Source organism: Anas acuta, chromosome 4 (assembly GCF_963932015.1).
Source record: "Anas acuta chromosome 4, bAnaAcu1.1, whole genome shotgun sequence".
Classification (NCBI taxonomy): domain Eukaryota; kingdom Metazoa; phylum Chordata; class Aves; order Anseriformes; family Anatidae; genus Anas; species Anas acuta.
The window spans coordinates 27,060,239-27,075,280 of NC_088982.1; the positions used below are offsets into that span (position 1 = coordinate 27,060,239).

Consider the following 15,042-nt stretch of genomic DNA (forward strand, 5'->3'; position numbering starts at 1 on the left):
GTGTATACACATATGCATAGTATGAAACAAAGTCATCAATGGACCACTTAAGCAAAACTATCAAGAAATGTGACAGCTTAAAGCAGTACAGTAACGTTGTTTCTAAAACATACAAATTTTTCACATAGTACTAATCGAGCTGTTTAGCACAAGATCATGAAATTAATAAAGATACTCTTTAAATGTCCTTGTCAGCAAGTCTGAAGTAAGTTAATGATCAATACTTAAAGTTTTTGTGCAGTATTTCTTGGCAGATAACCATAGTCTGTAATGTATTCCCCCTACCTAACATTGCAATATCGACAACTGCAAAATTAATTTAACTGAAGGGTGCTTTTTAAGGCAAATACATAACCACTACCAATTTTGATTGCACATCATTTGATGAAAAAATACATTTTCATTACAAATATAGTTACTAAAGGTACCTGCTAACTGAGAAGGATCCACCAAAGCATGCCTGGAAATTGTGATGAGTTTACTCAGGAGATGAACTGTCATTTCTTGTGTGGATGCTGAAGTAAAGCCTTTTAGGAAGAGCTGCTGAAGGCCTGGAAAGTTATTCCATTTCAGTTTGTTCTGCACCTTTTCTATCTTTTCTCGACTCTCTGATTTATCCAGAGGCAAGTGAATAAGAAGCTTGTTGAGCAGCTTGAGAGCCAAAAGGTATTCATACTCATAATCTGACTCTAGCAACGAAGTTGCAATCCAAAATATGGTGGCCATCAGATTGACAGGATCAGTAGTGGGCTGCACATCATACATTCCTCCCTCTCTCAGGGAGGAAAGGCTTCTAGTCCTGGCCAAACTTCCACCATGATTTATCCTTCCATCCATTATATCCAGTGTGTTGCTCCGTCGACGGTCACCTCTCCGCTCACTGATTAAATTCAGTCTCAAAGAATTACTCCTTGCATTGCTGTAGTATCCCAAACAACTGCCACTATTAATGGGACTTGTGCTCAGATTTATCTGTCCAGTGCTTTTCCTATTAGCTGCGTACTTGTTTCCCATTACAGAATCATGGTACGAGGTTCTAAAATAAAACATTACAGTTTAGAAAAAGAAAAGAAAAAGATTTGACAACAATCACATGCATAGACAACTTAGTGAATACTCTGCTTCATCACTGGAAAAGTATTACAATACATGAAAATACCCTAAAGAGAAAACTTCTCTGTATGCTATAATATTTTTACAGCATAAGAACAAAACTATAGCATCCCATTATGTGTGCTACAAAATACATTGATTACAATCACAAAATAGTAAAATAATTACAAAGCAATTCAGTAAAGTCAGGAATATTAACCTAAAGCATGTAAAAGATGATCTTTTAATCAAGGTCAGTAAGGCCTGATTAAAAAGAAAAAAAAAATGAAGTCCTAAAACTACTCACAGTGCTCTAATTTTTGACAAATTTCAGAACTAATGACAACATTTCAAAATAAAAGCCATAAGGTGTTTTTTGAACCATGAGGCTGATTTGAACAGACAGCAGAGATCTTTTCAGAATATCTAGATTCTTACGAGTTTTGCTTGTGGCAGAAAGCTAAAAATATCATAAATGAGCAAGTAACTCTGCTATCAGGATACAACTATTCTGCAAATAATAAATTACATTACATATTCTATATTACATATACATATGTAATACAGATCTTAAAAAAATTAAATATATAGAAAGGTATAATGCAGCTTGACTAGTAAAAGAACTTACTGAGAAAGGGCAGACAGCAGATCGTAATGCTTCATGGTTTCAGCCAACGTATCAATTGCAGACTCTAAAGTCAGAAGCAGTTCTATGACAAAACCCTGCGGAAAGCCACAGGTCATTATAAATTATGCAGTATACACAAGGAAAATCACAAAACATCTATCAAACAGTGATATAAAAATATAAAATCAGCATCAGTAACTAAATTATTATTCTCATGCTTCATTTAGAATGTAACCTTGAAGACAGAGCTCAAATTGGCCATAGCTTCAAGACAGAGGAAAACAAGTAAAATGATAAGACCTTTCATTTATTCCTAAATACAAAATAAATAAATAAATAAAATAAAGTAGAATCCACTCTGACTTGCATTATTTTTAAGGATGGCCTTATCCTTGGTTGAAAGGTTAGATCTAATTCTTTAGATCTAACACGCCACCAGGTGGTTTTAGCACTTATCAGGTTAAGTCCTTAATAAAACAACTAAATTATTTTTTATATGGCTGATCTCAGGAATCCCTAACTAGGAAAGATATGGTGTTTTTGGGAAACAGATGTATCAAACTGTTTGAAATTTCTTATGGCTCTAGAAGAAAATGTGCATGGCTAGTCTCATTTCATTAAGTGAGAATTCAGAAAGTGTCATGACTAAAACTTCTCTGATATATAAAGTATCTTTATTTAAAAATAAAAGCAACTGAATCCAAAATGATTTTAAATTTTGCTATCATTAAAATAACAGCATAAGTATGTCATTTAGGCATATTCACCTTTCTAATAAAATAAGAGGAAAAATTCAAATACCTGAGCTTCTTCCCCTGCATCTCCAACAGTTTCTACTAATCTGGAGAGAACATCAGAAAGTGTAGATGCAGTAAGAGGCTGCTTCAGAGCCCTGAAGATCTGAAAGGACCTCCCAGCATAATGTCGAGAGGAACACGAAAGCGCAGTTTGCAAAGCAACTTCACTGAGACGGTGTTCCAATTGAAATCCTACTATGAAAGCAAATAATACTCAAATAGCACAACATTTCATGGGGGAAAAAAAAAAAAAAAAAAAAAAGAACTTGCATTTCATAGACAGTATAATTGTAAAAGTCATTCCTAACTTTAAAATATGCTCACCTCCTACTGTTTTCTTTAGGAATACCCCTATGAAAAATCTTTCCAGACATGAACTCTACTCCACAATACTTAACACTTGAGAGACTTGCAGAGAGTAGAACATTTATGATTTGAATGTTAAATGTCCACAATTAATAAGATATTTTATCTCATTTCTGGAATATTATATTTAAATATGATGCAACAGATTCATCTGATGCATGAATTGTAATGTGCAACACACAAGAAAAATCTCTATTATTTAAAAGCAGGTAGCTATAAATGTGATTTTATAAATCATCTGTAAACTTAAAGTCCTTGAAAAAATTCATATAGTTCAATGACTCAAATATTCTATGATTCTATGATATTCTATCAAGCGTTTTCAAACATACCTGAGCTAGACTGTTTAAATATAGCTACCACATGCTTTAAAAACACAGTTAACTGTTCAGCACTCTTTATATTAGGGTTCTTGGCCGAAACATCTTCATGATTCCAGAGTGGCCCTCTTTTCCTAAAAATATAAAAACAAAGCAAACATGATAGAACATAAAACATAGCCTTTGTCATTAATATTATTGAAATGTTCTTTTTACCCTACATAACTGCAAAAAAATCTATCTACCATATAAATGACACCATTTAGAATACTGACACAAACTGGAAAGAAGTTTGACAACTAACTGTTCAATATCATACAATACACATGAAGGCAAGGCAAGGTAAAAGCAAGATATCAAGTGTAACTGAAGCAACATTGTAAATTTATGAAGAGATGCTCTTTGTAAGTTAACATTTAGTTAGCTAACAAAGACACAGTTACAGCTACTACCATTATACACTTCATAAATCAACCTTCTTTCTTACCATTTTCTTTGCATCAATACACCACGCTATTCAAATCCTAGGACCATGTAAAGCTTTTTTTGTTGGCATGTTTTTCATAAATTCTGATTAAGCAAGCTGGATTTCAGATTGACACAACCTTGAAAGCCTTCTATAAACTATCACACGAACTGCACAAGTGTTGCTTGTTTTACAGATGTTCCTTGCCACTAATCCCCCCGCCCTGTTTTTTCCAAGTAGCCAGATTTCTTCTATTAGGTAATCCATAACCTCCATACAAATCTTGCAATTTCCTAATCATCTTTCTGTATTCTAGTCCTAACACTTCAGGGTTAGTCTTGATATTCTTAGTGATGATAAAACATTTTTCTTGACAAAAATAAAAATTGAAATCTTACCTTGAGGTAATGAATTCTATGAGAGTTTTCACTTTTTCATCCTGCTCTACTGAAATGTCAACCTCATTGAGGATGGTGGTGTGCAGATGAGACATGGCAGCACTTGTATTTCCTAAACTGATGCTAGAAGAGGTAGAACTTGAACTAAGCCCTGAGTCTGTCATTGGGGAGGGCTGGTAATCTGGTATAAAATCATGAACACCTGCTGAAATAAAAACAAGATTATTATGAGCTCTTAAGTTGACAATTCAATATTAAATTAATAAAAAGAAAAAATAGCTCTCTAAAAATCAATAATTTAGCAAATGTAATGAGAATAAATTCATGGATGCAATAATTTCAAATGAAATCAATCAATATGCAAGACTTGGCATGACTGGACCTTTAATAAGGAACAGGCAGATCCCTCTTTAAAAATCACTGCATTCTGTTTGATTTTTTGTATTGGTAATATGGTGAAATGGCAGCTCAGTGAGGCATCTCATCATAGTAAGTTGAGACAAATGATATAAACTGCTTCCAGATGATGTTTCTGTAAGATTTTCTCTCCATCAGAAGAATTGTGTGCCTGTAAAATGCAACTAAAGCAACTCCTATTATGCCTAAATCTATGAGGTGCTGGCAGGAAGCAAACTGACAAAGGAAAAGAGTCATGAATATTTGACTGTAACAACTGTACATAAACTTGAGACTTGCTGATAGCCACCAAAAAAATTTCATCTATAGAGCTGCATGGTTTGGATTGAGGCATTACCTGGTTCAAAGAAAAATTTTTTATCAGCTTGCTTTGCCTCGTGCTAGGCATGCATACTTGCAATCACCTCATTTTAATCCCCAGCTGTAAATAATTGATAATGATCTCATTCCAGTTCCTATCAGATATTTTTGTTCTAACAACAACAGCAAAATATCCTGTCATGTTTAGACAGTTTTACTCAAAACTGCAAAGATTAGGAATAGAACGGTTGTACAGGAACATTGATAAAGTTCCGTTAATAGGTTTATGTAAAATAATTTCTCCGCTACGTTCACTTTTTAAGTCCTCATTATCATGAATATCAAATGCAGAAAAAGATGCACATTTTTTGATTAGTGACAAAATCACCTCCAATTTGAACAGAATAGAAACAAGCCGAATGTACAGTAATATGCTGCCACCTACTGAAATAAGATGAAATACTACATTTCAGCAAAATGAACTCTCACTTTTTTATAGAAACTACAATAGGCTCACAACTATTACCTTCACAGTTACATATAAAATACATAACTTCCTGTATCATTGCAATAATGTAACATTAAGGTGAATATTAAAATGCAGGACCTCAAAAGAATATTCCTTTGAGTAAGATTTCTTTTGAACAAGAATATTATTTCGAAAAGAATAAGAAATTCATAGCCTATTAAACAATAACAGACTAATGTCAGAAATTCAAAAATCCTGTGCACAAGAAATGTAAATTCTTGTGGTTTTTTGTTGTTGTTTGTTTGTTTGTTTTAATTTTCAAGGGCATCATAAAAACTGCTCTACTACAGATCCAAAATTTAGTTTCCTATGTTTTTTCTATTACTATACAATTGTTCAGCTGAGCTCCCAGCTCTTATGACTAGGCTAACATGAACTGTACTTGTTTTGATTTAATTAAAATCTGAAGAAAGGCATTTTAATCAGACAGGGTTGAAACAAAATACACTTTCCAAGGGCTCCAGAAAAAAATATTAGAAATAATAGAGATCTTAATAATGCCTACAAGAAAATTACATTTCCATGTAATTTTAACAAGCCTAAAGCATACCTGTAAAAGTATAATCTAGATGTGTAGTTTGCTTAACAGTAAGCACCCTGGATTCATTGAACTCTCTGTTTCTGAGCAGGACAGAGGCAACAGACTGGACATTACTACTGGATCCCATCACTATCAGAAGATGCAAAAGCAGTCGTTTACAATGCTCATAGACTTCAGGGTGACAGTGGTCAAAACCTACCAAAAAAGGAAAACGGAAAAGTTTTATTAAAAGCAGAGTGTACATATAATTCAACTATTAAAATATAGCAGTATTCAAACTGGTATGTTATACTTCACCAAACAACAGACATATAATTCACTAAGTGAACACAGGATTCCTGCTAGCTACAGAATTTAGTTCTTTCATCTTCCCTTAGATGTTTTTTCAGTGTTTAAATATATACAAAAAAAACAAAACAAAACAATTTAACAAACACAAATATGTTATCTTGTTTCTTACAAGAGTAAGATTAATCTGTGCTCTGTATTATAACTACTAAAAAGATAAACAGAAAAAAGAAAAAGTTGAATTTCATTTTGTCTTCTACACAGAAAATGTGGGAAATGTGGCTCCATCAGAAAGTGCTTTTGAATGGCTACAAAACCTTCTTTAATTATATTCATATTAATTAAGCTGAAAGATATTTAGGCGAATTCTTTTTCAAAACAAAAAGGAATATTGTTTTTATTTTTTGAAAGTGAACTTTCAAATATTCAGGTCATAACACCTTTATATAAATCTGCATTATTTAATAACACAGTGGTCATTTGTGAGTTCTGTCCTAAAGCTGTGTTTGTAAATAGTAAGAGATTTAAATACAACTGGAAACAGTAATTCCAGTGTGTAAAGAACAGCTATGTAAATAGCTACTGTTTCTAAGTAACTAGAGATATTTCTATAAGAATTTAGTTACCTATAAAAATTGCATGAAGCAAAAGATGCAAGTATCCTCCCCATTCTACCTTCACACTGTGGTCAACTATCAAGTCAGTCAGAAGGATCACTGCTATATTGCATCTAAAAACAAAAATAAATCTGTTAGAATAACATAACATACAACCTTTATAAAGAGCTACAAAAAGCTTAATAAGCTACTTAACAGTGTTCTTTCAAGATCATAAACATCAACCCACCTGGATTAAGGGAAATATGTACGCGCACAATGAAGACAGAAAAACTCCAGTCTTACAAATTTAAAGGCTTTAAAATGTTAAACTACTAAATAAGTAAAACCAAAGAAAATAACAGTACTATATCTATTATATTTAAATTGACTACCTTTAATCTGCTATGTTTAAATTATTATATTTGTACAATGCAAATTAAAAAGTAATGCATTGTTACTATTAAACAGTTATTTAACAATATTGCTAACAGCTGTTAAACCAGTTACCTGTGAAGAGACATGCCCGGAGGAGAAGTTTCAGGCAAGTAATCCACCAGTGGTGACCAGCAACCTCCAGTAGGTGGAAATGGTAGAGGCTCTCCTTGATTGTGCTCCATCACCTTCAACCGCCAGTTTGAATACAGAGGCATTGAATCACCTAACACAACAGATAATTAAACCAGAAAAATAAAAGTGAAAGCAAACAAAGCATGTATTTCTGTATTATATAGACAACTAAAGACTGTTATACGATACAGAAATAATCCATTTCTGTATTACATAGTCTTCTAAAGAAATATTTTAAAATTCTTAACAAGTTGAACGACAACAAAAAAAACAGCTGTAAACAGCAGTAGGACAATTAAGGATGATTCTACAGAAGCCAAACACATAACTTATATGTGCAGAGTAAGATTTTGTTGAGTAAGTTCATAAACGTGATGGATGCGCATAAGGAACAAAAAGCAAAGTTATCTAGTAGAATTTCCTTGAAATTGAAACCTGATGTAAGATAGAAAGTTAAGGCTGGGTCCCAGGACAGTACCTAACTTGTTTGGAAGAGTTGCATTTTATTATAGGCTAAGGATATATTTCTCAAGAGCGTCTCTTTATAGAGCTCACTAGCAAAAATACATCAGTCCTACATTTCCTACAGGCCTGATATTTGTGGTAACTCAGAACTTGCCACTTTTAAAGCATCTCAGTGCTTGAATAAAAGTCACTGGCTTAGAAATCAGTACATTTTTCAAGAAGACAAAGAAAAACAATTAGTTTTTGATTAAGAGTGTTTCAAAAGTCCTTGAAGAAACATCAGTTATTTTGTATGACAGTATGAGAGTACATTGTGTTACACATGCAAAATATTCTTCTGTTTTTAAATGAGACATGTTATATTTCAGAACAATCTATTAAGGGCAGAAACAGAAAGGAGACTGCCTCAACTCTTCAGTCTGACAGTGATTCTACCAGTTGCCCTTTCGGAAGCCTGGCTACAGATGTTTCAGAAGTTCACACATGTATCAGCTCATTATCACCTTCTTGACTGGAGGTGACAAACTTCTCACTGACAGAACATTTGAATTATCATCTGCTTCAGCATACCCAGCCTTGCTACCATAATTAGCCAGCAAAAAATAAAAATGACCATGACTATGATATTAGACACTGTTCTTGCAAGCAATAATAAATACACTGCCTACCTAGAATGTCCACCAACCTGTTACTAACCCGAAAGTGACAAAAAGCTATAAAACTTTAGCAAATCTACATCGCCATGTCCAGCCTTTACAACAAGCTCTACAGAGGACACTATGTTCCATGTCTTTGAATGTGGCAGTAAGAATGACCATATTCATTCTAAGCTTTGTGGTCTATACAGACTCAGTTATTAAAGAGGACATTTGGATTAATACTGCACATTGTTGCTCCAATAAAACATGTGACACACTATACTGACATGCAAAGCTTTTGGGCAATGATAATTTGGATTGCTGTGGTAAAACAGCAGCCAGTTAATAAGCCTGTGTTTAAAAAAAAAAGGCCTCCAAAAATAGGAGGAGTTTCAGAAGAGATTTTAACTACTTTCTTTACCCCTGTACCTCAGGAAAAAAAACCAGATCATAGATCACAAAAAAATAAATTAATGAATTAAAACAAGTTTGAAAATTAATTGCACATACAACACAATATCCTTCTTCTCTGCTGTATTTTCTTTTCCTAAGATTCTTTGAAAATTTTGTATGTTTTTTTTTCAACAGGACAAATACTGCTATTGTTTAAAAGAATAATTACTGATTTTATATATTTTTTTTCCTTTTCTATCATCTTTTTCTCATTCATCTGTTTTTCCTCCTGCTAGTCTCTCTTCTGTTTCTTCAGCTTAACCTGTCTTTGGTGTTGGTAGTGGCAAAGAAAATGAAGTGAAACTGCTTCACTTGGAATAATGTTCAAAACTCATTCTAGAGGACAAGGGAATTAAAGAAAGCATGGTATCTTCCTTGCATTTGCTATTGTAAATCAAATGTATGCTAGATTTCAACAGCGGAAATAAGGCTGGGGAATGTAATAATTTTTTAAAGGATTCGTGCAAAAGCCTCATTATTTGTCACTGATATTACCTATTTCCTCATGTTTTACAACCTCCAGCAAAAGTATTAATTTTTAAAAGTTCTATTTTCTACACATAGAAATAAATTTAAATTAAAATATTACTTTTTTCCTCTTCATATGATCCTCCAGAGCTGCTGCTGTAGCGAGATTCTAGTCTGTGGTGCTGGCGGTTTAAGTTACTGTTCAACCCGCTGTAGATGTCTAGATGTACATAGCTGCAGGAACAAATAAAACAGCACTAGTAACTGACATGCTGTAATAAAAAATAATCATTCTGAGTCTCTTAGTAAAACTGTATATCAACAACACTGTTATGCAAAAATATTTGATCTTATAAGGACTATTATATAATAAGATGGCAAAATATCTCAGTTGTATAAGACCTCCTGCAGCAGTGATACAAAGAGGATTCAAGGAGGTAATCTAGTACAAATTGTATTTCTGTTAGAACATTCCACTAACATTTAGATACATTAATATGTTTTACCATTATACATTCTTCTCAGTAATAATGAACTGATCATTTGATCTGATTCTATAATCTGGCGCAGAAATAAATATACATACAGTCCAGGATTGTCTTACTTCATTAATCTGATAAACTAGAACAAAGTCAGAGAAATGAGAGCAAAAAGCACAATTTCCAAGTTGTTTTGATATAGTTTCTATCTATTTATAGTTTCTAACTATTTATAGTTATAATTCCCTCCTCTTTGCAAGTCCAAGATATACACAGTATATTGTATCAAAAAGGGAGCCAAGGGAGGTCTTTGACAACAATACAACAGATGCCAAAACTTGCATGGACTTTGAAAACTGCGTTCATTACTTTAAAAGCTTCTTCATCTCCAGGCCTCAAAGCAGCCAAATACCTGTCTGTACCTTGCTAGGCCAAATTCTGGATGACATCATAGATTTAGAATCTTTTATAATTTATTTCCATCTTCTTAAAAAGCAATTTATTTTAATTCAAGTATATTTAATTGAAGAATTGAAGTATTGCGTATGTTTCTGTCAATATACTTACTAGTATAAATATATTTATATAATGGTCCTAGAGAAGAAAAAACATTCCAATGGGAAAGTATATAGGTATAAGTACAGAAATACAATTATTTTTGTATTTCCTCTAGAAATATTTAATAAGGTTCAGAAACAAATCATCGCAAAATAAGCTGATTTGTAACCTACCACATCACAGCTACTATAGAGCAATGGCCTGTATGCATATTTTTCTGTGTGCATGTTTTGTCATGCTAATTACAGAATCTTTTTTTGCTGTAAAGTTGGCTAGTCACATTGAACACACAATGAGAGCAAGCCCATAGGCGATTTTGAGTCCACACCCTGACTAATTCCACGTCAGCTTTTTGCCTTCCACCATCCTCACACCAGTACCGCTGTTTGAGAAGTTTCTCCAAAAGATGACTCTAAAGAACCTAAAAAATTAGAGAGGAAGGCATCTATTTCTCAGCTAGCTGCAAGGGATCTTGCTACACATAGCAGAGATTCAAATATTGTAAATGGGAGAATAAACTGGCTATCAAAACATGGGAACTGCTGATTTCTTGTGAGCTAGGAAACCCATCTATGAATTGGCTATGTTACTAAAACGGTAACATTTGCCTTCAACATATCCATACTCACCTACAATATAATCTCTCTCATGTAAACATATACAATCCAGTGTAATAAGTAACTAATTTAGACATCTTCAACAATAGAGCCAAAGCAATGCAAAGCCTGACCTGGATTGGTACCTTATTTTATTCAGCTTCCTGTAAAGGTTTTAAAGTTCAAATTACAATTAAGGCTGCCCATGTTAATCCCAAATAGATTCCCCATTCTAAAAACAGATTGTACTCACACAGTTTACACACATGCGGCGTAGACATACCTAAAGCCACAGACATGCTATTTATAGCAGCTACCAGGAATTCTTGTAATTCAACTAGTAACTGCTTTTTGAGGAGATACTTACTTCTCTTCAATACTGTCTTTTATATGTTTACTGTCAGGGTTGCCATCTGTGGGAGCCACCATTGTATTGCTACTAGAAGTGGTACCTATGAATTATGGACAAAGAAAGAGATTGATAAATGAATAAAAAAGAAAAGCAGTCTTAAGCAATACACAGTGACCCTTATTTACTTGTCCATACGAAGAGCCACAACCACGCATGCACTATAGCAACAAATGCAAAATGAGCAGCAGAAACCACTTTCACATGGGAGAAAAAAAATGTTGTTTAGACTAGAAGATTCTGAACTGCTACCATAAATTCACTAACAGGAAAAAAATAAAAGAATTAATTCCAGGAATCTTTGAGTCTTCAATGTAAATTAAGTAGAAATGCTTGTTTTCAAAGCAGGATCCAGATAACTCTTTCTTTCCTTTATGCTATATTCTATTCATCTGTAAAATGCACTTGGACTTTGGTATGCAATTGATTCAAATGACAAACAGATTAATGACAAACCTTATTAAAAATCTATCAGCAGCATGCAGTGAAAGTTGCATCAATCTTTTTTGAAGAGAAACTTGCAAGCATCACACATAATAGATGACCATAATTGGAAATAATTTTGCAACCTCTCCACATTTTGCTGTTCTCAATATACACTTCAGTGCAAGTGCCCCATGATTTTTTTACACTGTTTAAACACTTCCATGAACAAGTGTCAATGTACCCACCTTATGATCCAGATAACCACCCTATAGGTGATAGCTGCAGGCTGCTCCAGAATATTGGCAGCTCTGCAGCACAAAAGCTTCAGCCTTGCTTAGATACCTTCACATCCAAGACTTTTGGGGCTCACTTAGAAAGATGCTTCACCAAAACCATACAGCTTTTCCATGTATTTCTCAGCATGGTCTTGAACTGATGCATGTGATAGACACTTTTTATATTCTCAGAGATATTTTTGGATGATTTACCTATTACATGTTAATTGTTAATTATTTCTAAATAAATTGTCCCAAATAAACTCACTTAAACATCCTCAAATACATTTCTATGGATGTAGCTTGTCTCTCTAACATTAGTTTATATGGATTTAAAGTGATGTAAATTGTCTCTGTTTAGATGAATGGACGTAAAAGCGTATTAGGGTATTATTGAGAGTATATTATATATTGAGGGTAAACAGTGCAAGATCTGAATGCAAAGTCTAACATATACACTAATACAAGCCTATTCCTTGTGAGATTATCAGATGTTCTTTAATGAGAGCCCTGGATACAGCAAAAAACGCAAATCTTGTAGATTTGTACCACAGACCTTCTAAAATAGACTTTCTACTGTAACTTACTTTTAGAAACAGAACATTGTATTCCTACTAAATATTTACAGATATTTAAACTCCAATATTTTAACTGATTGATTATAACATATTTATCATTGATAGCAGTAATAGCTTAATTCTCACCTGAAGTGACAGAGGGGATTTTATAGCTGGAAGTAATGCGGTAATATGGTGGATTATCCATGTGGGTGACTCCTGAACTGACAGGATCCGTAAGCTGAAGTTCACTCACTAGCTCTTCCAGCAGTTGCATTGTTTTGTCTCTACCCAAATAAACAATAACTTTTTTTACCTGCCAAAAAAAAAGTATATTTATACAAAATAACACGTAAATAAACAAAATTCTTAATGTAGTCAACTGATTAAAAAAAAAAAAGAGAGATTTGAATACCTCAACTCATTACAATCAGGATCTACCTGTATTGTTAGTGATGATACCTGCAAATAACTCTTGCTCTAAAAGTAAACAAAATTGCTTTCACAGCTGGAAACAGGAGCAAGCATCAGAAACATCATAAAAATAAATCTTAGTTCAGTAACAGTTTGTTAAGAAACAAAAGAAAACAGGTTTTTCTTACAAAAGTTACAGCAACATCTCAGATTAAAATTAGACAGAATGATAGTACAAAAAGCCAAAGTAAGATGTGTTGTTCTATCATTTCTTTTTGTACTTCACTTACATGTTCTATAGAGTTTTTGATTTGTAATGGAAACAATGAATGTTGATTAAGAGTTCAATCAACAAACTAAAGATTTCCTTCGTAAGAACAGAATATTATAGGTCCTGATACTTGGCACAGATTTCTCTCTCTTCCCTCATTTACTTGATATCTACCTTTTTGAACTATTGGCAAAACCTATCGTAATTCTCTAATGAAAATGTTATTTACGGAACTTAATTCTTCCTAATGAACACAAACCATCTATTGTATTTGATTTGCATACTATGAAGGAAAGGAGTTGCACAGTAGACTGATGCAGACTTACCATCCTGAGTAAATTGTGATAATGGTGAGTTTCATGAACAGAAGACCACCAACACTAGAGAAATTATTTTCTCAAAATCTTTTCATTCTTATTACAAATATTTCTATCATTTACCTGATCAATGACAAGCCTCTATAGTTTCAGAGGTTCTACAGGCTGATCTTTAAGAATTTCATTATACCATGTATTAATTACATTGAAAAGTATTCCTTGCCTCTAGAACTTTTAACTGAAATAGCAAAAGGTTTTCTTGCCAGGGACAGGGAGCATCCATTTAATCCTATAAGCTTATTTCTAGAATTAGTACGCTAATCACAGAATGGCTGGGGTTGAAAGGGACCTCTGGAGGTCATATAGTCCAACTCCTGCTCAAGCCAGGACACCCAGAGCATGCTGCCCAGGACCATGGCCAGGTGGCTTTTGGGTGTCTCCAAGACTCCACAGCCTCTCTGGGCAACCTGTGCTAGTGCTCAGTCACTTGCACACTGAAGAATTGCTTCCTGATGAGCAATTCAGAGGCAACCTCCAGAGGGAACCTCCCCTGTTTCAGTTTGTGCCCACTGCCTCGTCCTGGCACTGACCACCACTGAAGAGAGCTTGGCTCCCCCCTGTTTGCACCTTTCCTTCACACTGAATTCCATTTGTTCATAGTATTCAGTGGTCATAAAATATGGAATGCCAGTATTAAGCTGTTAGAAGTCTGAATATCAGAAATCCTGCCTTATTTTTTTTTTCATTAGTGGTCTTTACTGTTAGAGACCTGAATAATTTTTAAAATACTGGTAACGCTAAGGAGACTCATACCATATACTTACATAAGGCAGAAGGCTGGGTTCACTGTTCACTCCACAGATACTGATTAGGAAGTGCAGAATTATTTTCAGATTCTTTGGCCAGCTGTCTGCCAAAGTAGTCCAGACATTTTCAATCTCTGACCAAGCCACTTCATCACCATACTAGAAAACAAAATAAATATCTCTCTTGAAAACTCCAGCAGAAAATAATTTTTGAAAGTGGTCTGTACTGATCTAGTGACACAGTCAGAAAAGGAGACATTAATCTTAGAAGAAGCTGTTGCCTTTTTAACATTCCAGAACAAAGTTTTCATATTCTCACTTGCATAAACAAATTCTGGAAAAAGCTATGTATTTATTTATATTTGTGAATATGTACATATATGGATATTTTAAAAGTAGAAAATTTGGCTAAACATATTTGTATTATTTTTTAGTCAATATATATATAAAATGTACGTTTTATACACCATATAATATACATATATATTTTACATATATATAAATTTAGCAGAGACCCCCTTGTCCCAGTTGCTGACAGTTCTGAGTAAAATTCCATGGACAACAAGATGAATAATCATTAATTTGTAATTTAAAACATAATT

At 33.7% G+C, this 15,042-nt stretch overlaps 1 protein-coding gene across 10 annotated transcripts in view; it reads right to left on the reverse strand.

Moving 5' to 3' along the window:
- Positions 1-15,042, reverse strand: part of FRYL (FRY like transcription coactivator) — a 153,709-nt gene that overhangs the window by 34,701 nt on the left and 103,966 nt on the right. For 6 of the 10 annotated variants that reach the window (XM_068680301.1, XM_068680297.1, XM_068680292.1 and 3 more), the window contains 12 exons: positions 14,459-14,599; positions 12,780-12,948; positions 11,333-11,417; positions 9,454-9,566; positions 7,249-7,399; positions 6,769-6,872; positions 5,864-6,049; positions 4,068-4,272; positions 3,216-3,337; positions 2,522-2,712; positions 1,721-1,815; positions 429-1,036 (listed from right to left, as the gene is read on the reverse strand). In XM_068680301.1, coding sequence (XP_068536402.1) covers positions 429-1,036; positions 1,721-1,815; positions 2,522-2,712; positions 3,216-3,337; positions 4,068-4,272; positions 5,864-6,049; positions 6,769-6,872; positions 7,249-7,399; positions 9,454-9,566; positions 11,333-11,417; positions 12,780-12,948; positions 14,459-14,599 — 2,170 coding nt within the window. The remainder of the gene's footprint in view (positions 1-428; positions 1,037-1,720; positions 1,816-2,521; positions 2,713-3,215; positions 3,338-4,067; positions 4,273-5,863; positions 6,050-6,768; positions 6,873-7,248; positions 7,400-9,453; positions 9,567-11,332; positions 11,418-12,779; positions 12,949-14,458; positions 14,600-15,042) is intronic. The other 4 variants (XM_068680302.1, XM_068680295.1, XM_068680294.1 and 1 more) reach the window with 3 other exon arrangements.